At 41.9% G+C, this 25,174-nt stretch overlaps 1 protein-coding gene across 1 annotated transcript; it reads right to left on the bottom strand.

Annotated features, from left to right (window-relative positions):
* Nucleotides 1-827: 827 nt before the first annotated feature.
* Nucleotides 828-25,174, bottom strand: NFE2L3 (NFE2 like bZIP transcription factor 3). Its single transcript, XM_077808740.1, is given in 8 exon segments — nucleotides 828-1,175; nucleotides 1,177-1,494; nucleotides 1,496-1,862; nucleotides 3,222-3,328; nucleotides 5,036-5,119; nucleotides 6,535-6,633; nucleotides 24,264-24,679; nucleotides 25,030-25,174. Coding segments are annotated over 8 exon segments (1,884 nt in total).

The raw sequence follows: 25,174 nt of genomic DNA on the forward strand, positions 1-25,174 counted from the left end.
TATATATTTTGTGGGAGAGAGGAAAAGTCTGAATAGCCTCCATGACCTCTTCAGAAAACTAGTACAAAAAGTATAATTTACACCCACAGAAAAGAGAAATACATAAAAAATACATAAAACTACACAAAATTTAAGCCAAACCTTTGCAAATCTAAGCCTTCAGCTTTTTTAAAAAAAACTCTGCCAGTGCTAACAGACTAAATCAAAATCTAAGGCTTTACCTTCCAAGAGTCATGTACTTAGGAAGGAAAATGTTTTTTCCCCCTCCATTTGCAACTCATCTCAATTTTGTGCCGATCCCCCACCACCCCCCCTTTTTTTTTTTTGCATTGATCCTTCAATTTCTCTACCAAATAGGGAGAACTCTCCTAGTTCCGACTGTGACAAAACTTATATACCTGTCTGCCCCCTACAACCCTTTTTCCATACAGTTATATCAATGTAATATTTATTTGCAAATACTGTGTGCAAACTCATTTTAAAGGCAATAAATCCACACTAAGTAGAAATTATACTTCTGCTGGTGGCCTGGCATCCTCCAGTAACTCTAATTACATCTCAACAGCTCAGTCAAACTAGCAGGTTTTTACTGCTGTAGCTTCTAAGTGTTGACAATTTATTTATAAATAAAAACTATCCCAATAATTAAAGATGCAGGCCACCTGCACAAGTCTCAAAATACTAGTTTGGGTCTTTTTTTTTTTCTTTAACATGTTCATAAGCATTCTTGGCCTCCAGCGTTTGTTACTATCTCCCTCTCTCCCCCCCCCCCCACCACCCCCCGTCAGCAGAATGAGTTCTAAATAATGTAGTGATCGTAATATTACTTATTTTTGTTTCCGTTCTTCTTGGTTATCTTGTTTCTGTTCTGATGTGACTGGTCTCTTAGGTATTATCAAAATGCTGCCATTACTACCACAATGAAGAGCATACTGGCTTGGATTAACAGGTCTTCCCTGGTCATCCCTTAACCTACTGAAAACTACATGATAAAGGTCACTTAGTTTTTGCTTCATAAGACTAATTGATTTATTACACTGAAATTTCTGCTTCTTAAGGCTCTCTTTTTGGGCATGAAGCTTGCACACATCCTCTTTCAAGTTCAGGATCACATCTAGTTTACATTTGCGGCAGTTCTGAGCAGCAACCTTGTTTTTTCCTTTTCGCCTTATGTCACTTATGTATAAGTGATATTTCAGTATCTGTCAGATAGAACTTTGATAACATGTTGTTGAACGCATCAATAGGCATGCTCACAATTTCATCTACAGAAAATGGAATTCTCAGGGCTTTGACATGGCATTCATCATGGCTAAGATTATCTGTGCTATTGAGGCAACTGCCCTTTACTTTGTTTGATTTCCTAGATGATGAAGAATGATGCTCAGAAGTGGATGCTAATTCATTTGGCAGCTGCCAAATAAGTGTGGTTATGAAGAATATGTTGAAGTGGGGGGACTCCCCACAATAGTCTGAATCGCTTTGATAGTCCATATTGGCAGTGTTTACTATGCTCTGGGTAATGACCCCCTACAGCTCCTAAGCCATCATGGGAAGTATATTCTATATTGCTACTGTAGCCAACAGCACCTTCATTGCAGGTTGAAACAGAAGATAAATCAGAATTGCTTGAAGAGGTTGTGCTCTGGCTTGAAAGTCCAGAATCTGAGTCAGGTTTTTCAAAAAGCTGAGAGACTTCCCTAGGATCAAAACCTTCCAATGCTAATGCCATTAGATTTATCTCCTCAAATATGTTCTCATCAAGGTCTGAAAGAAGATTCTGGTTTGTTAGGTTCCTAATGTCAATAGATGGTAATAACCCCCAATTAGTCCCATGAAGTAATGATTCAGGGTTTATGATGCTAGAATTTAAATGCAGAAAGGAATCCTGTCTCTGTATACTCCTTATTTCTGGATTTACCCTAGTGCTGTGGTTTGATCTCAGTAACATAGCTTCATGGAGGCTGACATCATGGCTAATAGCCTGGGTCAAATTTACAGTGTAGTGAGAGGATGATGAATTCATGCCTCTACTACTACTGCAAGCAACAGGTTGAGTAGCTCCCAGTGAAATTTCGTAAAAGGAAATGGAAAAAAAATACAGAATCAGCAACTTTTCACTCACTCACTCTCACTTTTTTTCTTTCAGTATTCTCCCTACTATTAGAATCCATAATAGCACTAAACTTTTCTATTACCTGATCTGGAAGCACTATGTCCTACTTGCACACAGGGTCTATCTAGTCTATGACTATAGAATTTCCCACAGACTGCATCCTTTAGCACAGAATTGTGCTCTAAAATTTAAGAGATTAAAAACATGAGCAGAGTCCAACCACTACAGTGCCGTCTTCCTAAATCTGCCGACAGCTTGAAACAAGCTGTGTGAGTTATGAACTACCCCATTCAGCGTAATGGCTTGATAAATGGTCCTGTTTAGTTTTAAGATGTCAACATTAGCTATTTTACTGATCATTCTGGAAGACATACCCTGAGAGTGAGAGACAAGCACGTTGACTGGATATGTCCTCATTGCAGAGAGAACTCAGGTGAGCAGTACCTAAAAGAGTCTAGCCCAGGCAAGAACAGCCTTGCTGCAAAGCTTTAGTCAAATTACTGTGTCCTGACTGGTGCTGCACTCACCCATGTGTGTTGCTGGGACTTCTGGGGGCATGTCCCATAGTTCTTTGTACTTTCACAAGCTGAGCTGTGAATGGTGGGAGAACATGTCTCCCATTTTGGGCAGCTGGGGGTGGGCGGGGGAGAGGGGGGAATTGTGAGAGGGCACTGAAGGACCAGCATTCTAGTGGCTTAGCCTGAGTCTTCCCTGCAAAATGGGCAGGGGTCCAGCCTCAATGAAAGCATCACTTGGACTTTAGTCTATACAGAAGGATGGACAGTTAGCCCAGTTTGAAAGCACCATCACGCTTGGGTCAGATATTTGAGTGTGTGGATTGTAAAGGTGTTAGCGGTAACACCTGAGTAACCGTGTGGGTTAACTGTACAGTAAAGACACACCTTTAAACTGCCTGCCGCCTTATCCACTAAAACAGTCCTCTCTCCTGCTGTCAAAACCTCCAGGTTACGGTCTCCTTCAACATTTATATATAAAACTTCTAGAATTTCCAGCTAACGCAAAATAGGGGGAGGCAAGATTGTATTATTCATTATCATATTGAATTCATTATTTTCTTTCAATATAAATGAAGCTGCTGCATAACCTCCAATTTCCAAGTGGTAGAATGCCAAAGAAGCCACGGACCTTTGTCATGGCATTTAGATCCTTACTGTTGCAGAGTCGACAGGCGTTGGTTATATTTTGTAACTCCTAATAGTACAAAATAATTATAACAGATTGTAATGTCCTGTTTGTTGACTCAGGTTCTAGCACTCAGTGTAGCTGCTCTGATTTTTATCAAGTCCAATGTTCAAAAAAATAGTCTTAAGACTAACTGAAAGCTGGTGGGTGTTTTTTTTTTTTTTTAAATGAAGTAGCTTTAAGCCCCAGACAAGATCTGGCCAATGTCATTTTAAGCCACATTTTCTTTCTTGGGGGAGGGGGGAACAACTTGCTATGCGAAAGACTTGGGCAAGCAGGAAAGACCACACTGCACTCTTACTGCACGCAAAATACTATCAAATGCACAAATTAAAAAAAAATTTGAAAAAATATTTTCCCCCTTTAATCTCTGTTACATACCAAATGTTAGTAACATTTATGGAAAGTCAGACAAAATATACTTTGAAATGTAAAGTAAGGTTTGAGAATTTAGATAAACTCCTTAGATTCCTTTACAGCTTCATTTGACGAACAGTGCTTCATTCTGAATATATCACAGTACATAAAGATAACACCTTTAGTAACATAGGATTTTTAAAACATTAAAAATTAGCTGAGAAGTGGGACGAGACCCTTTTATCAAATAATGAGGTTTTAATATTTTTCAGATTTATGTCCTCTGATATTCAGATTTCTGTTTACATGCTGAAGCTATGCCTGTCCCAATATTTTGCATATTTTGAGGGCCTATTTTTGCTTTCAGTTATGCAACTGTAACCCCCTTTGCAAACAGTGGGATTTACAAACACATAACAGAGCACAATTAGACCTACCCACTGGTCCAGTTACAGAACCAAGTCTGGAGCCAGAAGCTGGATTTGAAACAAAAAGTATTATGAATAAACTAACAAGCATATAACAGGTCATCTCTACCAGAACAGGAAAATGTTAGGTTATGAAGTTCTGTCTGATGGTTATTTAGGGGGATGGTAGGAAGGATTTGTTTAAAGTCCGATGACAGATGCTTGGCTCCATCATCTAGCTGGAGTCAAAGATGTTCTCCACCTCACCAACTGTGAAGTGAATGGCAAGGTGTCCCCACAGTTAAATCCTACATATTTTCTCTTACAAGTGGGCTTATCAGACTGCAGCTCATTAAGCAAATAATCTCAGATACATTTGCACAAATCAGGTGTGTGTGTATATATAAAGTTCTCTGCTACGCTTACCTGTAACTCAAGTGACCGAAAGAAGTCTTGCCATGTTTCTTCTACGGAGTTATCACATACTAGCCCTGCTATAGACTGGGAGGTAGAGCTGGTGTTTTCAATTTATGCCCTTAAAAGAAACAGAAGTTTTTTTTCCAAGATCTGTTGTTATTTTTTTAAACTGTTAGCAGTTAAAAGGCCCACGGTTGCTAAACACAGACTGTGAAAATACTGTCATGAGTATCCTGTTTTACATAGATAAACTGTCTTGTTGAATATTACCAAGGGGCACTGGGAAGAACTGGAATTTTTAAACAGTTTTCAAATGATAAGTTATGTAATTTTACAGATTCAGGAAGCAGGTAAGTAATGACTATGCTAAAAGGTAATGACCAGAGTAGCTTTTTACAACAGAGTTTTCAGATAAATTACTGAACTGACTTGTGACATATTCTCTGCTTACTCTTTAATTAAATGGACTATCCCAGTTATCCAACTATGCCAGTTATAATCCATTGCTAATACAGCTGCGAGTTTTCACATTTACCTCTAGTGCATTTTCTGTCTGTGATGTCAGCAGCAGCAAATAGTCTCCCAAGAAGGGAGAGGAATCTATGGAATTTCTGTTGCTCTGCAGTGGAGGAAACAAAAACACTTTTTGAAAAGCACAATTCTTTAGAGACAAACAAGAAGTAAAGTAAGGGGTGCGGGGGAAGGGAGCACAGTCCCTTCTCTGCTAAAAACAGAGGGAGAGCTCCCTCTCCTCCCACTCTGGTTTCAGTCCAGTGGGCTCTAATCATCAGACACAAATGAGTGCAAGTTAGCTAATGCAGATTCAATGGTTTGTAATTTTAAGCAAGGGTCTGAAATATAAAAACTTAAGCAAATCTTGACTTTCTATCACATCCCCACCATCACGCAGATGCCACACTAGCCGTCAGTGGCATCTCTAGGTTGAAGTTTTAGGTGGAACACTGTAATCCATTAAAATTTAAGGTGTCCCTCAAGCCCCTGATGGGGCTGCTAGAAGTACAAAAGAGCACAGGTGCTCTCCTTAGCTTGCTGCTGCTTTGGAACAGTGCAATATGGTGAAGTGTGCTGGAGCTGTTAACCCTGCATGGAGCCATCGTCTGGAAGAGAAAATGCTATGCTGTTAGGAGGGGCAGAATGATCCTATAACTAAAAGCATCACTCCTGCCCCACAAATGGCGCACTTGTGCTTTCCTCCTTGACAAAGTTGCACCCACCTGACAAACAGTGGGAACACATTTGAAGCCTCTAAGTCCAGTAAAAGGTTGAAAACAGACTGGGTAATGACAGGCAGGGCTGCTGGCGAAATAACTGGAAATTAAATTCTCAGCTCTCTTGGAAAAGAAGCAATCCCTTTATTGCAGATTGCAAGGAGACATAGGCCACAAGTGCTCACTTGATTTTTTTAAGTCCGTGCTTTAGTGTAACTGTAAAATGTGGCAACCTGAGTGTAACTCCCCCCCCCCCCCCTTTTCAATATACAACAATACTTGGATATTGGCAACCAAGTCATCCAAAATTTAATCCTCTAGGGACGAATCCTACTTCAAACATTGAATCCTGTGGGCATACAGCACCATCTGTACCTTGATAAACTACATAGTAAAGTGAAAACATAATTTAGCACCCTTGTCTCAAATATTTATGTGCCTAACTTTGAAAGCCTGGAGAGAGAAGGTCTGCTATCTTCAGAACTAGAATGAATAGAATAGAATAAAAACTAATTTTAAGATGACTGATTTTGGAAGGATTAGAATGTTTCAAGGTGAAACCATATTTGTAAAGGGAGCCTAACTTTTGAGAAGAAGAATGGGGATGTCCTATTTAGAGTATCATCCAGACATTGCCTCTTTACTAATTTTCCTAATAGCACTCACAGAACGAATGATAAACCATTTACCCAGGGGTTATGTGGGTTTTTTTTGTATCATTACACTTACCTCAGTGTTAGAACCTGTATTTTCTCTCTCTTCCCCCTCAGTTTTAGCCTTTTTTTCCATTTTCTTCATCATTCACCTGCTTTATCTTCTCCCCGTCTTGAGATTCTGATTGTTCACTTCCTTTATGCAGATAATAGTAATCCAAAGCTTCCTGACCAGTTTTCAAGTCTACATCCTGAAGAGTCAGAAAAAGTATATTCATGCCAAAAATAATCTTTAGAAAGACACCCCTGCTTAATTCAGTCATATTATATAATTTCCAGTGAAACATATATCTGATCATATATAAATGTCATAACATGACAAGCTGAGAATAGGACTGAAGTAGGACAGAATCCTGCATGTGTAATACATTAATGTACGCTCTGTATCTCCAGTTTTATATGGGGATACTGAACCTCCTTATGGTATAGCTTGACATTCTTCTGCTTCACTCACCAGCAGGGGATAGTTGAATTGCATAGAGCTGCAAACGATGACCCACAATTGCACTGGACATAAAAGCAGACACTACCATAATTTTTTAATATACAAACATGCTAAGCTGTGACACACAAATTACATGAAATTGTGCTCATGGTGATATGGCAGGAAGGGGTTTGCAACTGCTATTACAGTAACTATTTTGTTTCCATGTAGGCAAAGTCCAGGACGGAGGGGTCAGAATAGTTACTTTTGTAATTGTCTACATATGACTTAAAACTCCATTGCACGATAGATACATTGTGACTATATTCCATCCCAGTGTGTTATTGTGGAATGTCATCCAGAAGACACTGAAAGCAAAAACTTTTCAATATTCTGAAATCAGAATAATGTTGTTTCTGGTGTTTGAGACATACATACTGGAACTTTCAAATGAGAACTAAAAAGACAATGTCTACAATGGATAACTCCATTCTCTAGAATGGAATGTTCTGCAACAGCAGAAAAGGTAGGTTCATATTGAATAGCAAGTGTTACCTTCTCTGTTCCAAAATCATATGTTGGAGCACCATGAATTTAGGTTTAAGGCTTTATTGATCCCCAGACATGAAGTGTATAAATTCTCCAACTTGAATCAGTCTCTCTCCTATATAAAGCTTTTTCTGAACTTCAAAAGGTGTCTGGTTTTTTTTAAGTACAACTTGATACAAAACACACTCAAAATCATCTGAAATGTCAAGAAGCTAAAAACATAGAAAGACAAAGTATTTTAAAATATACTAAATGTTCTTGGGAAACAAAGTAACTTAGGACCCTAATTTTATTATATGACTTTTGAAAAAGTTGTAAGGGAACCCTTAATTTTAAAAATAGACTTTTCCAATGGTAAACTGGCATCAAGTGCATTAATCAATTCCTCTGATGCAAATCTTTATCCAGTATATAATATACAATTCCCAGATACTAATAAGGAGACTTCAATATAACTGTAACTGAGAAAATAGCCAGATATCTGGAACTGATCAGAGAACTTGCTTGTTATGAACAAAGATCAGGAAGCGATTTGTTTTTCCAAACACTTGCAAATTTTTCAATATAAATTTCCCCCCTCCGTAATGGAACGCCAGTGGAAGGCAGTTTAGGATGTGAGATTTTTAGTCTGCAATAACTAAGGTCTTGTTCCTGCACATGCTTATGACTTCAGTGGAGCTACATCTGGTGCATGCAGTTATTCACACACACTAGTGTTTGCATGATCAGAGCTAAGTCTTTCATTCTAGAAAGAACTGGCCTATATTTGACAAATATTAATATAATTCATTACTATCTCAATCAAAAACTGAGATCTAAAATCAGGGATAAATAGGTATAAAAACCTGCAGCAGCTCCCCTGGTCCAGCAGGTGTACAGCATGTTGAATGCAATACAGAGTGCTCAGCCCCAGCCTAAAAGAGCAAATCCACCCCCCCCCCCCCCAAGAGCAACCTTTCTGGATGACTGAGGAGTGGCATGAAGGAATCTTTATCTTGCAGGATTACAGCCACAACGTGGTGTCCCGAAGGGTAAGCATAAATAGAAAATTATGAATGGGGAGGCAACATAGCATCCTCAAGATTCCTAGCAGAAAAGTAAAAGTTGCAACCTCATCCCGTCTCAGGGGGTGGGGTGGGGCATGGCGTGGCGGAAATCGGCCACAGCAGCTTTGTGAACAGTAATGGACACGTGTTTGCAGTGTAGATAATGCAAAGCATTTGAAATTGCATTAGCCTACAATGGACATATGCAACAGCTGATAGCCTGCTATAAGCCTATTGTGGAGTTAGGCTAGCCTTTAACAGCTGTTCCATCATCAGGAAGACAACTCTTTTCTGATGCTTCAGAATGGTTAGTTCCTTTATAAGGGCAAAACCAGTGGTCAAATATTTCTACAATCGATAGAAGTCAGTAGTTTTCATGCCTTTACTGTCACCACCAATTCAAAGATAGCTTTCAGATCCTTTCCTATCACTTCAGGAGGCCAGGACCAGTTTAGGCTTTAGCGTTCACATCCAATGAGATCAATGGGGTGGGAAAGTTCACACTTCTCAGAGCCATTGTTTCAGATTGTCCGCAGACTCAGGAAGACAACTCTGCAGGAGGCAACATTCAGTTCATATTTGGAAGATTTTCTATACAGCCATAAGGGCTAGAGCCATATCGTATTGCCTCTATATAAATCTATGGTATGCCCACATCTTGAATACTGCATGCAGATGTGGTCGCCTCATCTCAAAAGAAAAAAAAATGTATTGGAATTGGAAAAGGTTAAGAAAAGAGCAACAAAAATGATTCAGGGTATGGAACAGCTTCCACATAAGGAGAGATTAATAAGAGTGGGACTTTTCAGCTTGGAAAAGAGACAACTAAAGTGGGATATGATTGAGGTCTATAAAATCATGACAGGTGTGGAGAAAGTAAATAAGGAAGTGTTAGTTACTCCTTCTCATAACACAAGAACTAGGGGTTCTAGAACTAGACCACCAAATGAAATTAATAGGCAGTAGGTTTAAAACAAACAAAAGGAAGTATTGCTTTATACTACGCACAGTCAACCTGTGGAACTCTTTGACAGAGGATGTTGTGAAGGCCAAGACTATAACAGGGTTCAAAAAACAACTAAAGTTCAAGGAGGATAGGGCCATCAATGTCTATTAGCCAGGTTGGGCAGGGATGCAAAACCATGCTCTGAAGTGTCCTTAGCCTCTTTTTGCCAGAAACTGTCAATGGGCAACAAGGGATGGATCACTTGATGATTACCTGTTTTGTTCATTCCCTCTAAAGCACCTGGCATTGGCCACTATCAGAAGACAGGATACTGGGCAAGATCAGTGGTTCTGATCCTATTTATCATTGTGGGCCACATATGCAACTCTCTATGTATTATGTAGGCTGCAGCCACATAATATATATACTACCTGTATGGCCCTGAGGATGTCGCATGGGCTGCAGCTGTGTGCTGATTGGGCTGTAAGCGGCCCACAGGCTGGGGGTTGAGAACCACTGGGACAGATGGACCATTGGTCTGACCCAGAGTGGCCATTCTTATGTAAAGACTTACTCTAAAAAACAAAACAAAACAAAAAAACCCTTCAGATCTATAGGTTTCAGAGTAGCAGCTGAGTTAATCTGTATTTGCAAAAAGAACAGGAGTACTTGTGGCACCTTAGAGACTAACAAATTTATTAGTTAAGCTCACGAAAGCTTATGCTCTAATAAATTTGTTAGTCTCTAATGTGCCACAAGTCCTGCTGTTTTTTTTTTCAGCTCTATAGGTTCTGAAAATGCTTCATCATGTTGAACAGGTTGAGTGTTTGACACCTCTGGATTAGTGCACTAAGCACAATGCTGAGAGCCAGGGAATCCCAAATTCTGTTCTCACCTCTGACACTTGTTGATTTTAATTACACTAGACAATAGAATTTGGGAGTGAGTCTGGTTAGTGGATTAGGCATCAGCCTTGCATCTAGGAGGCCTGGGTTCTTAATCATGGTTGTGGCATTTGCTTGGTGTGCAACCTAGGACAAATCACTTAAACTCTCAACTTCAGTTTACTGATCTTTAACATTGAAGTAACAATATGGACTTAGTTCATAACTAATGTTTAAAGAGCGCAAAGTATTAAGACACAGGTGGGAAAGAGGTCTCATCTCTAGCAGCAGCAGACAGTACAAACCAGCATTCACTGCCTTTAATTGCTTCAGAGCATGCATTTCACAGTGAGTCAGACGTTCCAAACTCGGCCCTCAGTTATTTGTGGACATTGTTTTTATTGCTGGTTATTCGCTTTCCATTATATTTCATTCTAAGCCTGGACTGGAAATATTCACTCCATTGTTCTTGTTAATCTGTGTGTTGTTTTGCTATGGGTTTTTTTTGTCCCTTTTCCTTTGTAAAACTATAGATAATTTTATCAAAGATTAAAAATGGATGTTAACAGATTTCTCAAGCTACAGCTTGCTCTTAAGATAACATGCATTCTCTGTCCTGCTAAATTGATTTTTTCACCAAGTTCTCTACACTTTAAACAAAGTCAGATTGCACTTTACACAAGTTTACACCACACAGTACAAGACAGACCTGTGCAAAAGAGCTACAGATACTGGTTACACAACCAGCAGTGTCTATTTTACTATGCTTTGATTAAGTAATAAAAATATCTAGTTCTTATACAGCTGCTTACTATCTGATTACTGCTGCTATTTGTCTGTGTACTATCAAGTCAGTTCTCTACATTCATAATGAAACAAAACATCCTTTTTTCCTCAGACACAGATGTTGGATCATATTAAAGAAGTCCTGTATTAAAATCACAAATGAGTTTGATTCCCCATAGTTTAAATTCCAGGGTATTACTAATTAAGAGGAAGGTCTCTTGGTTTTTGGCTGCTAATTGTGTTAGTACATCCTAAGACAGAATCTATTCTCAAAGCAATACTTTGTAACAACAATAACTCACAGAGAGAGAGACTCAAAGCGATACTTTGTAACAACAGAAACAGCATACAGAGACTCCCCGCCCTTTTGTTGTATTTATCTTGCTTTGTTAACAATTATGATTAAAATAGAGATAGAGGATGTATGTGGATGGATGCTTGGTGTTGATAATAAATGAATGATCAGGGAGGTGCCAGTCTAAGAATCCAGTGTCGATCAGCCGAAGAAGGCGTCAAGTGGAAACAACCAGAGGACCCCCGGAGGGCAGCTGGAATCCACCCAACAGCCTCAAGAATGGGAGAACCAAAGAACAAGATAACATCTGGCAGCACGGAGCCATCAGGACTGTGCCATCTGCTGACTGAGTCAGCAACAGCATGATGAAGCAATTCCCATAGACTGGCATAGGAAGAAATTCCTATAAAAATGGACTCTAGAAACTGAGAACTTTGGGGTCCAATTCTGCAAACCAACTTCCAGGAGCATCAGATGAGCATCTGAGAAGGCCCTGCTCCCTCCTCGTGTCCAGGCCACCTGGCCAGTGGCTTGGCACGAGCAACTCTAAGGCTGATAACTATGACGATAACCTTGCAGAACCTGTGTGTGTGTGTATGAATGAATGCAGGAATAAATATGAAATTGAATGGAATGTTTATAGCTATAACTAACTGCTTACTATGATTCTTTCTGTATTCATAATAAATGTGGCATTTTGCCTTTTCCCCTTTAATAAGATCCTGCTGGTTTTTATTTTATTGGTATAACACAGACATTTAAAGTTCCCTGAAAGGGACATTATCCTTTGAAATATAATCACAGTTTAAAAAGTTTGGAAGATAAAACAGTAGCACAGGAAATATCAGGATTATGACAATCAGGCTGCCTTGGATTACATATTTTATGTAATGCCATGTCTAGGCATTTTATTAAGATTGCTAAAATTAGTCAAGTGAGTTATTTAGGCTAACTGAATATTACATCCGTGGTTTCAAATGCTGCACCTGTTTAACATCTATTATTATTTTCAGTATCTCAATCCTGAAAATTTACTCTGGGCTGCAAATAGGCACACGCTATTGAAGATACCCTTGTTGGCTTCAGAACAGTCATGACAGTCTATTGGATCAAACAAACACTTGGGGGCTGGGGCGGGGGGGGGGGGAGTATTTACACAGCACTGGGTCTACTATGTCAACCATCATGTTTACTTGAAAACACACTATTAAGTGTGTGTATGCAATATGTCACACACATTTATACATACGACTCCTCCCCCCGAATGCAAATAGTGATGGACAGAATTAGAAGCAAAATACATAGCGCTATGGTATTTTTATTAACTTCCTGCAGATGTGTAAACCACTCAAATTCAGTTACCGTATAGTTCGTAACTTGAAAAATCACTGACATCCCTTTAAAACATTCAAAAGTTAGTCTTTTAAAGCATTTCTAGAAAATATTTAATAGACCTTTAGGTTTTCAGTCGAAGTGTTCGGGGCTGCCCAGGGCGGCGGGGGGGGGGGGAGTGGAAGTGGGGCAATTTGCCCTGGACCCCGCAGGGGTCCCCACGAGAGTTTTAGATGGCATTTCGGCGGCAGGGGGTCCTTCAGTGCCGCCGAACACACCCGGAATGAAAGACACACTCCGGGTCTTCAGCAGCAATTCGGCGGCAGGAGTCCTTCTACTTCATGTCTTTGGCGAAGTGCCCCGAAGACCTGGACCGGAAGGACCCCCGCCGCCAAAGACCCCAGGCCCCCTGAATCTTCCAGGCGGCCCTGAAAGTGTTTGGCCTTGCATTGGCCCTCTACACCATGAGTTAATTTCAGCCTGAAGGAAGAACTATTAATAGAAAGGATGAAGTGATGTGTAAAATTGATTTTGTTCTGTGTTTGTGCAGTGCCTAGCCCAATAGGAGTCATGGACCGGGAAGCCAGGTGCTACAGTAATACAAATACTAAATAATAAACCTTGTGAACTGTACAACAGCTTGTTTATTTACTATTCTCTTCTAACCCACTGATGCATCCCTTCAAACTGTATTCCCTCCAGAGTTCTCTTCATCCACTACCTATGACCAAATCTACAATAGAAACTTTTGCCAGTATAGCAATGTCAGTCAGGGGGTTGATTTTTGACAACATTTCTATACTAACAAAAGCCCTCATGTAGTTGCAGTTATACCAGCATAAGAGTCTTTTGCGACTATAGCTTATTTTGCTCACCGAACCGGTTTAAGCTATACAGGCTTCTACATGCAATTTTTTGCCAGCATAAGAATCATAGAATATCAGGGTTGGAAGGGACCTCAGGAGGTCATCTAGTCCAACCCCCTGCTCAAAGCAGGACCAATCCCCAATTAAATCATCCCAGCCAGGGCTTTGTCAAGCCTGACCTTAACAACTTCTAAGGAAGGAGATTCCACCACCTTCCAAGGTAACCCATTCCAGTGTTTTACCACCCTCCTAGTGAAAAAGTTTTTCCTAATATCCAACCTAAACCTCCCCCACTGCAACTTGAGACCATTACTCCTTGTCCTGTCCTCTTCTACCACTGAGAATAGTCTAGAACCATCCTCTCTGGAACCACCTCTCAGGTAGTTGAAAGCAGCTATCAAATCCACCCTCATTCTTCTCTTCTGCAGACTAAACAATCCCAGTTCGCTCAGCTTCTCCTCATAAGTCATGTGTTCCAGTCCCCTAATCATTTTTGTTGCCCTTTGCTGGACTCTCTCCAATTTATCCACATCCTTCTTGTAGTGTGGGGCCCAAAACTGGACACAGTACTCCAGATGAGGCCTCACCACTGTCGAATAGAGGGGAACGATCACGTCCCTCGATCTGCTCGCTATGCCCCTACTTATACATCCCAAAATGCCATTGGCCTTCTTGGCAACAAGGGCACACTGCTGACTCATATCCAGCTTCTCGTCCACTGTAACCCCTAGGTCCTTTTCCGCAGAACTGCTGCCTAGCCATTCGGTCCCTAGTCTGTAGCTGTGCATTGGGTTCTTCCGTCCTAAGTGCAGGACCCTGCACTTATCCTTATTGAACCTCATCAGATTTCTTTTGGCCCAATCCTCCAATTTGTCCAGGTCCCTCTGTATCCTATCCCTGCCCTCCAGCATATCTACCACTCCTCCTAGTTTAGTATCATCCGCAAATTTGCTGAGAGTGCAATCCACACCATCCTCCAAATCATTTATGAAGATATTGAACAAAACCGGCCCCAGGACTGATCCCTGGGGCACTCCACTTGACACTGGCTGCCAACTAGACATGGAGCCATTGATCACTACCCGTTGAGCCCGACAATCTAGCCAACTTTCTACCCACCTTATAGTGCATTCGTCCAGCCCATACTTCTTTAACTTGCTAACAAGAATACTGTGGGAGACGGTGTCAAAAGTTTTGCTAAAGTCAAGAAACAATACATCCACTGCTTTCCCTTCATCCACAGAACCAGTAATCTCATCATAGAAGGCTGTGTCTTCATAAGCTGTGTCTACATTTCTAGTGTAGACCGTTAATCCTCACTTTCCCATCTACAGCCCCATCGCCCTCCTCTCTCCACCTCCACAGTCCTTCTGCAAGTCTTCTTCTCCCATTTCCTCAGTTTCCTCTCCTCCATCTTTCTCATTGACCTACACTTTGACTTCCAGCCTGTTGACTCCTCTAAGGCCATTCTCACTAGGTTCTCTGCCAAGTTCAAGGACCTTTTCTCTAGCCTCATCCTGCTCAAGCTGTCTGTTGCCTTTGACTAACAGTTACTCAGTCCTCCTTGGGCTTTTGTAATTCTGTGCTTGACAGGATTCTCCCACTCTCTTTCCCTTGGTAGCTTCTCCTCTCTAATAGAGTCTCTCAGGGCTACCTCCTCTTCCTCTTCTCCTACAACACCATACCCCTGAGCAAACTCATCCATTCTCATGGTGTTAATTACAGTTTCTATACTGACAACTCCCATATCTACCTCTGTTCCCTATCCTCACCCTCTCTGTTCAGTTCTACATCTGCAAGTGTCTCTGGACATCCTGGAAGAAATATAGTCCCTCCCTCAGGCTGACCAAGTGAACAAGGAACTTCTTTTCTCCTTCACCTGTCCTCCTCCCCAAAAATATCCATCTTCCCAATCCCCTCTTTATCATGGTCAATAATGCCCCTGTTCTCCCAGTTGGTAAATCACACAACCTTGGTGCTATATTTGACTGCTCTCTTTCCTTTTCCACTACTCCCATCCACGCTGTCACTAAATCCTGCCAGTACTTCCTATATAAGAAAAACATCCAGCCTTTCCTTACCATCCTTACTGCTAAAACCCTGGTCATTTCTCATGTCAGCTACTGAAGTCTCTTTCTTTGATCCTTTCCAATTAGCAGTGTATCCTTCCAAGTCTATCTAACTTGCTGTAGAAAAGTCCTCTTCCCTGACCACTGCTCTAACTGGGTCACCTTCTCTTTGAATCACTGGTCCTGACTGCTGATCTGCTTCTACATCAAATTCAGACTTCTTTGACCTCACCTTTGCTCCTGTTTGCATTTCATTTCCTGCAATTCGCCCCCTAGCCTCTGCCTCCCTGGCATGCCTCAGCACTTCCCTGACTCTCTCCCATAAATAAAAGGAGTACTAGTGGCACCTTAGAGACTAACCAATTTATTTGAGCATAAGCTTTTGTGAGCTACAGCTCACTTCATCAGATGCATTCAGTGGAAAATACAGTGAGGAAATTTATATACACACAGAACATGAAAAAATGGGTGTTATCATACACATTGTAAGAAGAGTAATCACTTAAGATGAGCTATTACCAGCAGGAGAGCGGGAGCGGGGGGGTGTGTGTGTGTGAAAACCTTTTGTAGTGATAATTAAGGTGGGCCATTGCCAGCAGTTAACAGGAATGTCTGAGGAGCAGTGGGGGTGGGGGGGAAATAAACATGGGGAAATAGTTTTACTTTGTGTAATGACACATCCACTCCCAGTCTCTATTCAAGCCTAAGTTAATTGTATTTTCCACTGAATGCATCCGATGAAGTGAGCTGTAGCTCACGAAAGCTTATGCTCAAATAAATTGGTTAGTCTCTAAGGTGCCACTAGTACTCCTTTTGTTTTTGCGAATACAGACTAACACGGCTGCTACTCTGAAATCTCCCATAAATGCCTCTTATGCACCTCCTACACCCAGAGTGCCCTCCCACATTTTTGAGGTTGCATTGCACACATCAAGACACTTCCCAAGGTTTAGCCCTCCGACTCTGACCCCCACTCTACTGTTCTGGCCCTCTTGCTTCACTTGGCTCTTTCAAGCCCTAGACACATTGCGGCTTGCTGTAAGACGCACAATCAGAACACACCATCACCAAGTCTTGGGTCCAGCATTAGTCAATATTTTCATTCATGGCACAGAGAGCATGCTTATAAAATTTGCAGATGACACTAAGCTAATAGAGGGTTGCAAGCACTTTGGAGAACAGGATTAGAATTCAAAAGACCTTGACAAACTAGAGAATTGGTCTGAATGCGACAAGATAAAATTCAATAAAGACAAGTGCAAAGTACTTCACTCAGGGAGGAAAAATCAAACACACAGCTACAAAATGGGGAATAACTGGCTAGGCAGTAGTTCTGCTGAAAAGGATCTAGGGGTTATACTGGATCATAATTTGAATATGAGCCAACAATGTAATGCAGTTGTAAAACAGCTAATACTCTGAGGTGTATTAACAGGAGTGTCATGTGTAAGACAGGGGAGGTAACTGTCCTGCTCCACTCAGCACAGGTGAAGCCCCAGCTGGAGTACTGTGTCCAGTTCTGAGTGCCACACTTTAGGAAAGATGTGGACAAACTGGAGAGAGTCCAGAGGAGAGCAATGAAAAGGATAAAAGGCTCAGAAAAATCTGACCTATGAGAAAAGGTTAAAAAACGTTATGTTAGTCTTGAGAAAGGAGGACGGCGGGGAAGGGAGGAGGGAGAACACCTGAAAACAGTCTTCAAATATGTTAATGGCTGCTATAAAGAAGATGACACTCAATTGTTCTCCATGACCACTGAAGGTAGGACAAGAAGTAACAGGCTTAATCTGAAGCAAGGAAGATTTAAGTTAGATATTAGGGAAAATGTTCTAACTATAAGGGTAGTTAAACTCTGGAATAGGCTTGCACGTGTTTGCAGTGTAGAAATCCCTATCATTGGAGGTTTTCAAGAACCGGCTGGACAAACACCTGTCAGAGATGGTCTAGGTTTACTTGGTCCTGCCTCAGTGCAGTGGGCTGGACTTGATGACCTCTCGAGGACCCTTCCAACCCTGCATTTCTATGATCATATATTGTTACCAGCAATATGAATTTAAGAATTGCATTACAAAAACTAAATCTGCATTACTTCGCTGAAACGACAACACTTATCGGAAAAAGCAATTATACTGTACAATTCAAGTAGTTCTAATTCCATGTAAAGACTTTCAATAAGTTTAAAATTAGGGGTCAGGCTATATCCTTACAGTAGCTTAGCTCCCTCAACTGCTCTTGCCTTAAAAAAAGATACCAGATTTTATTGGGCACTATTAACCAGCCATATATAATTCCCCTAAAATAAGATCCCCAAACATGGACTTGTAGACAATTATGAAAACAAACAATAACATTATTGAATTAGCACTTGCTTCCTTGACTTTCACAATTTATAAACAATGTAATTAAATTAATAATTAAAGCAGGCATTTTAAAATTGTCTGTGTGAATTCAGTACTTGCACAAGGTACCAGACAAACACAGCCCTGGAAAATGGAGCTAAACTACACAGCAAATCCAGCTTGTGTGTGGGCTACAGCTTTCCCAGCACTGCCTATGTGTCTCACCCCTGAGTTGGACAGAGTCCCATACAGGAGTGAGTCAGGAGTTCAGCTTCAGTCCTCACTCGGGTCTTCAGCATCTCTGCCAAGACTGCCAAATGTCAGGTGTAATACTGGTTTCTGTGATGTTGACCATATAGGCAAGTAATACAGTTATCACAAGGCTCTATATCCCATTACCAGTCTTCTGACCCAAGCAGTCCCCACCTGTTTCTCTTGAATGAAAAACAGCAAACCCCAATGCCTCGGAAAGGAAAGTTCTACTCCAATTCTTACATCCCACTCCTGCAAACACTTACACGAGAGTACCGTATGGATGTACACAGTCCCGTTAAATTCAGTGGGGCAACTCTCATGCATAAGTGTTTGGAGAACAGGGCCTTAGGTTGTGAACTTCTTTCTTGGACTTTAAGCTCCTTGAGGCAAGGATTGTCTCTTCCTGTGTGTTTGAGGACAGATGCTATTGCAACATGAATAATAAAAATAACACCATAACTTGCTGTGCTAAGATCTTTAAAACTCCATATTTACACCTTTTAAGGTGTTTTTTGAAAACGGGTCTCTGGCGTTACCTGATTAAAATATGACCATATAGATAATTGTTGCAACCACTGTTATATATTTGCAACAAATCTTGTACAAAATGTGGCATGTAATATGTCTATAAAATGGTTATGATTTGCTGGTTATGATCATGCTATCTGTATGCATGTATCGTTTTTGTATTTGAAGTTATGAGTATTGGCTCAAAACCTGGATTTCAAATGTTTGCTCTTGGGGTAACGCCCACAAGGTAGTTAGCCAGCACATCTTGGAGGGACTATGTAAATTAGGTGGCCCATCAAAAGGACACAACTCACAATGGACCACGGGAGACACCCATCTACACTGAATGGACTTTTCTGTGAACTTTTCCATTTGAAGTATAGGTAATGGTTCCCTGCAATGATTAAGCAAAATTATGCATGGACATGTGACTTGCTCATGTGACTCCAAACCCCATCTTTTACCTGTAATTTTCCACTAACTGCTGAGGGCTTTGTTTGAAACAATGGGTATCCCTCCACATGGCAGAAGCTATGAAAGACCCTGCAAACACCTCCATTTTGTCTCTTTTCTGCTCAAACCTCTGAACTATGGACTTCTATTAATGGGAGCATTCTAACCAAGGGACTAAGGTCTTTCCAATGATTTCGAAGCAACCAGAGACTTATCAAGCCAGCAGTTCATTCCATCACTGCTACAAGCCTAATGGACGAACTTTGCATTTATTTTATGTATTTGATTCCTTTAAACAATTTAACTCTCACCTTTCTTTCTTTCTTTCTTTCTTTCTTTCTTTCTTTCTTTCTTTCTTTCTTTCTTTCTATAAACCTTTAGATTTTAAATACCAAAGGATTGGCATTAGTGTGATTTTTGGGTAATATCTGAGTTATATATTGACCTGGGTGTGTGGCTGGTCCTTTGGAATCAGAAGAACCTTTTATTTGATGAGATTGGTTTTAAAGAACCACTCATCTTTAAATACAGTGGTTTTGGTGGTAATACAAGGACTGGAATGCCTCAGGAAATTGCTTCTCTGACTTCTTGTTAGCCAGTGTAGTGAAACAGAAGTTTACTTTTGCTGCTGGTTTGGTATATCTTATGGGGGAATAACCACCAGTTTTGGGATGTATTTCTCAGCATTTTCTCCTGAATTTGGTATTCTCATTTGTGACCCATGAAGGCACGGTTACAGTGCTAAGATCTTTAAAACTCCATATTCGCACCTTTTAAGTTGTTTTTTGAAAATGGGTCCCACTCATTCGTTATATAAAATTCCAGCATAACCCAAAATATTATATTCTTTTTCTACCCTTGTCTTGGTCCCTTTCCAACTTTGACTTTTCTCCCGCTCTGCATTCAAACCCCTCCTTTCTTACTTCTTGAGCAAATTTTTCAGTAAGAATCCATGGGACATCAATTTATAATTTTTGCATTGCTACAATTTTAAGTCTTCTGCCTATATAATATAATCGTATGTGTGTGATCCAGGAAAAAAAGACGTACACTTGTTTAACTTTACTCATGTAAGTAGTATTGTGCAGTGAGCAGCCCACTCACATAAATAATGTCACTTTTAACATGCTAAACATAGTTCCATTAAGTTTACAAGGCTATTAGTCATTTATACCATTTTTTACTTTACAAGCCATATTTTTTTACCAGTGCTACTATTTGATTAGTTTGATTAGTAAGGCAACACAACATTATTGTGAAGCCTATATTTTATTACAAAAATCAATTTAATGACAGTCTGGTTCCACAATAGTCAATACCAAGGCTACGCTGATCTCAGTTTGTTGTGTAACAATCTAATGCAGAAACACGTACACAGCTCTACTTGTTCTTAAAGACTGACCAGCCTCCATAATACTACTCTGTCTCTTCTCAGAGCACTAAAGAGAAAAACAGGTCAAACTGTACTGTAAATGATTGCATGCCCAGATAGGACACATCAGCAACTGTACTTTTCACTGACATTTTTAAATCCATTTGTCTCTCAGGCCCATGAATATCAAGTTCCCCAAAACTGATATTATCTGATCCATGAGAATCCACAGCATGAACTTTGCTGGCAACCCCACCCCCAGTGCTGGATGAACAAAGTAAATCCAAAAAGAAAAGGAGTACTTGTGGCACCTTAGAGACTAACCAATTTATTTGAGCATGAGCTTTCGTGAGCTACAGCTCACTTCATCGGATGCATACCGTGGAAACTGCAGCAGACTTTATATACACACAGAGATCATGAAACAATACCTCCTCCCACCCCACTGTCCTGCTGGTAATAGCTTATCTAAAGTGATCATCAAGTTGGGCCATTTTCAGCACAAATCCAGGTTTTCTCACCCTCCGCCCCCGCACACACAAACTCACTCTCCTGCTGGTAATAGCCCATCCAAAGTGACAACTCTCTACACAATGTGCATGATAATCAAGGTGGGCCATTTCCTGCACTTGTTTTTCTAGTCAGTAGTTACCTAAGTCTCTTGACTTGTTTTTAAAACCTTACTAAACCAAACAAACAAAATACTTCCTTTAATCCCCTTACCTAAACTCCAAGCTCCAGTCCTGATTTCTGGTGGGGAGTCTAAGGCTATGTCTACACTGCCACTTTCAGCGCTAAAACTTTAGTCATTCAGGGGTGAAACCCCCAACCTCCCCCCAGCCACAAAAGTTTTAGCACTGAAAAGCGCCAGTACAGACAACACTTTATAGGTGGGAGCCCGGTTCCTGGCGACAAAGCCACCACCGCTCGTTCAGGGTGGGCTGTTTTTTTTTTAAATCGCTGGGAGAGCTCTCCCCGGCGATAAAGCGTGTCTACACTGCCCACTTCACACCGTAGCCATGGCCGCACTGTAATGTGGGGAGTGTAGACATACCCTAAGAGTGGGAAGCTGCCAATAGCACTGGACTGCTTTTCATGAAAGGCAGAAGTAAAAGCTACAAATTAGCTGAAGTGCCTTGTAATCCTATTTATTACTGCAGCCATATTTTTACAATACAGGTGGCCTTTATTTAACGGTATGGAGATAATCTTTTGTAAAAAGGCTGAAACTTCCCTTCTGTCTTTCATCTTGTGCACAAATGCTGGCCTTGAAAAGACAGCAGGAATTTCCCTAGAGGATGATTCAAAAACATATTAACAAAAGAGAAAATGACCATACATACTATTTTCAGTATGTGAGAATTTCCCCAAAATCTGTCTGTTTGGTAAGGTAACTACCATAATAGAATAAATATAAAGAGAAAGGGTCTTTAATCCTATCAAAGAGTTTCAAATTACAATACATTTTATGCCTGTTAATTTATTAGGAAGCTAGATAAATTTGCTGGAGAAGACACTAGATTTTTCATTCTAGGAACCCATTTATGTTTCAACTGAAGAGCACTGAGATTTGGGATTCAGTTTACTAATCTCTCTCTCAACCACGCTATACTTTAGGGAAGTAGGGCTCCAGAAAGGTCCCGAGCTACATTAGCACAGAAAATGAATCATTCCTCACTCCAGTACAAGTGATCCCTTTAGGTTAGGGTGGAGAAACTAGTTCTGCAACTACCTATACAAATAATATCAATACAGTACAGAATCATAACTAAGCTAATCCTTGTGCAAAATCCTAATATTGAGAAAAATTAAGAGAGTTTTTTTACAATATAAGTATTCTTAATAATTAGACAGCATCAGTTGCTGCTGATCACTGAACTCAAGTTATTGAAAAAATCTTAGCCCTCAGAGATTAAAATCTAGTATGCAAAAGTATTGTCATGTAAGTATTATTTTACTTTAGATTGCAAAATATGTCATATATGTTTGCACAACTCAATGTTATTATTCATCTATGTATCACTGCTTGCCACCATGGTATCAGATAGTGGGTTTATAAATTATTTAAAAATCAAAGCACTGATTCTGCAAAAATTACACGAGTAACTTTACTCCTGGGTGTAGTCCCGTTAAACTGAATGGCTCTACTCACATGCATGAAGTTACATGCACGTTTAACTGTTTTGCAGGATCAGGGAAGTGGATTAAATAAGTTGCTGAATTTAGTAAAGGGAAACATATGGCATGTGTCTATAACTGAACAATCTAAGATAAACTGATCATGATTACCAGGTACAACTATATGTTCTGACGTGGTTTATGTCACTCATCAACTACTGTAATAAACCACAGACAGTTTGAAGTGTTTCATTTAGCACTGGTGAAGCTGGAGTTCAGCTCTGGCACAATAAAATGGCTGAGATTTATGGTGACAGTATTATAAAGATATTGACAAGACCAGCTATTAGACAGTGATGTACATATGCAAAAAGAAAAGGAGGACTTGTGGCACCTTAGAGACTAACCAATTTATTTGCGCATAAGCTTTCGTGAGCTACAGCTCACTCCACCACAAGTAGTACTATATAGTGCAGTCCCAGTTTTGATGGATCATGGATAAATTACATTTAAAAGTGTCCATGTGCACACATTAAGAAAATACTTAAAGCTAAGGCCTTAATCCTGCAACCCTGATTTCAACAGAATTTAAAATGAGTAAAGTTAAGCACACGGTTAAATCTCTGCAGGATTGGGTCCTCATGGATATTCATTTGTCCCTGCTTATTTTGATAAAAACTGTAGTCTGCTTGCTGACCCAGTTGTTCATCAGCTTTTGTTAGATTATAACCTTTGCAGAGCTAAAATTACTTATTTATTTGGTCTACATTACTTACAATCAGTGTGTACAGTTACGGTGCTAGAGTGAATAAAGTAGATAATGGAACCTTGTTATCAGTATAGACTTTTTTAGCACACACCCAAGATCACTTAGAACTGAAGGTCTTTTTACAGACAGCAGAAAAGTCACCCTGTCTCTTCACTTCTTAAAAAAGCTCTGACAGTTTAAGAAGCTGCCTCCTTTTCCTTCCCTTTCCTCCTTTTGTTACAGGATACACAGTATTATGTTCAGATTAAACCTCTGTCTCCTCCTCAGCTGGGGCATCATGAAAGAAAGAAGCATTTTGAGATCCAAGCTTCCTGGAAGTTCGGCATAGGTGTGTCAGCAACGTAACATTTAGGATTTGTCACATTAGAGGGGCAGGTGCAAGTTGGGGCATTCAGATCCAAATCAGAACCACCTCCTGCCAAACTTTGTTTTGTGGAAGGCGGGGAGCCCAGCTGGTCCTAGCATTCCAGGCCCCTCCCCAGCAGTTCTGCAACACGATGTAACACCCGGTTATTTCATAAGCAGAAAAGGGGAAAGTGTGAGGAGCATCTGCCCTGGATGCATCCTCGAGGTAGGGTGGGGATGTGTGTGTCGTCCCCAGCCCCCTTTACGCTTGGGGTGTCCCCTTGGCAGGCGGGACGCCTTCTCCTCCTCTCCGATCTGCAGATACCCGCTTTCAGCCGCAGAAGGTGCGCGAAGGGGAGGCAGGTCTTCTCCCCACCTCCCCGGCCCTGTCGGTCTCCAGGCTACCTCTGGACTCCAAACCCCAGGCGGCGAGCGATGCTCTGTGTCCTCCCCTGCCCCTTACCTCTAGGGTAGGACAGTCACTTCCCCCAGGACTGGGCTCGGCTCCGAGGGCTGCTGCAGCTCCTCCAGCCCCTTCCTCCTGGGCCTGCTGCTGCAGGCTGCTCCCCCGGGCGGAGCGGGGGCGGCCGGGGCCCTCCTGGGCACCGCTCTCGCTGGGGGCATCTCCCCCGGCGCCACTGACTGGCGAGGAGGGGAGCGCCCCATTCTCCTCGCCGGCCACGGCGTGCACCAGCCAGGCGTCCAGGCGGGTGCGGGGGATGTAAGGGGCCCCCAGCGCCCGCATCTCCCGGAGCAGCAGCAGCCGGTCCCAGTCCCGCTCCGGGCTCTTGGGGTGCCCGCGTGGAAAGCGTCCAGGGCCCGGCGCCGGGGCAGATGCGGGTCCAGCCGCAGCCCCGCCAGGCTGAGCAGGAGGGCGACCTGCAGCAGCAGCCCCTCCTCGGAGCAGCAGCGCCTAACCAGGGGCTTCAGCTCCGCTCGGGCAGCTCCCCCAGCGGCTCGCAGCAGCCGGCCCCAGGGGAGGCCGGGGCAGCACGTGTCTGTGCCGGGAAGGGAAAGAGAAACCAGACAAAGGAGCCCAGCGCGCTGCGGCCGCTCGGGCTCCCGCAGCGAGCCACAAAGGGGCCGCCCCCCCCCCTCCGACCGGCCCTTCCCTAGGCGGGCGAGGGGGCGGGCTGGGGGCACCCGGTGCTGGAGTGCTGCCACCCACCCACGCCCGCCCGCCCGCCGCCACAGGCAGCTGCGCTGGGCCACCTGCCCCTGGAGCGCACCCTCCGGCCCTGGCCGCGGAGAGAGGCAGCCGGAGTGTGGGGCGGAGCCTCCCCGCTTCAGGCCGGGCCGCAGCCCTTGGAGCCCGCATGTGGCCTGGGGGGCGACTTGCCCCTCCAGCGGCACGTGCTTGAGACACTCAGTCAT

Source organism: Eretmochelys imbricata, chromosome 2 (assembly GCF_965152235.1).
Source record: "Eretmochelys imbricata isolate rEreImb1 chromosome 2, rEreImb1.hap1, whole genome shotgun sequence".
Classification (NCBI taxonomy): Eukaryota; Metazoa; Chordata; order Testudines; family Cheloniidae; genus Eretmochelys; species Eretmochelys imbricata.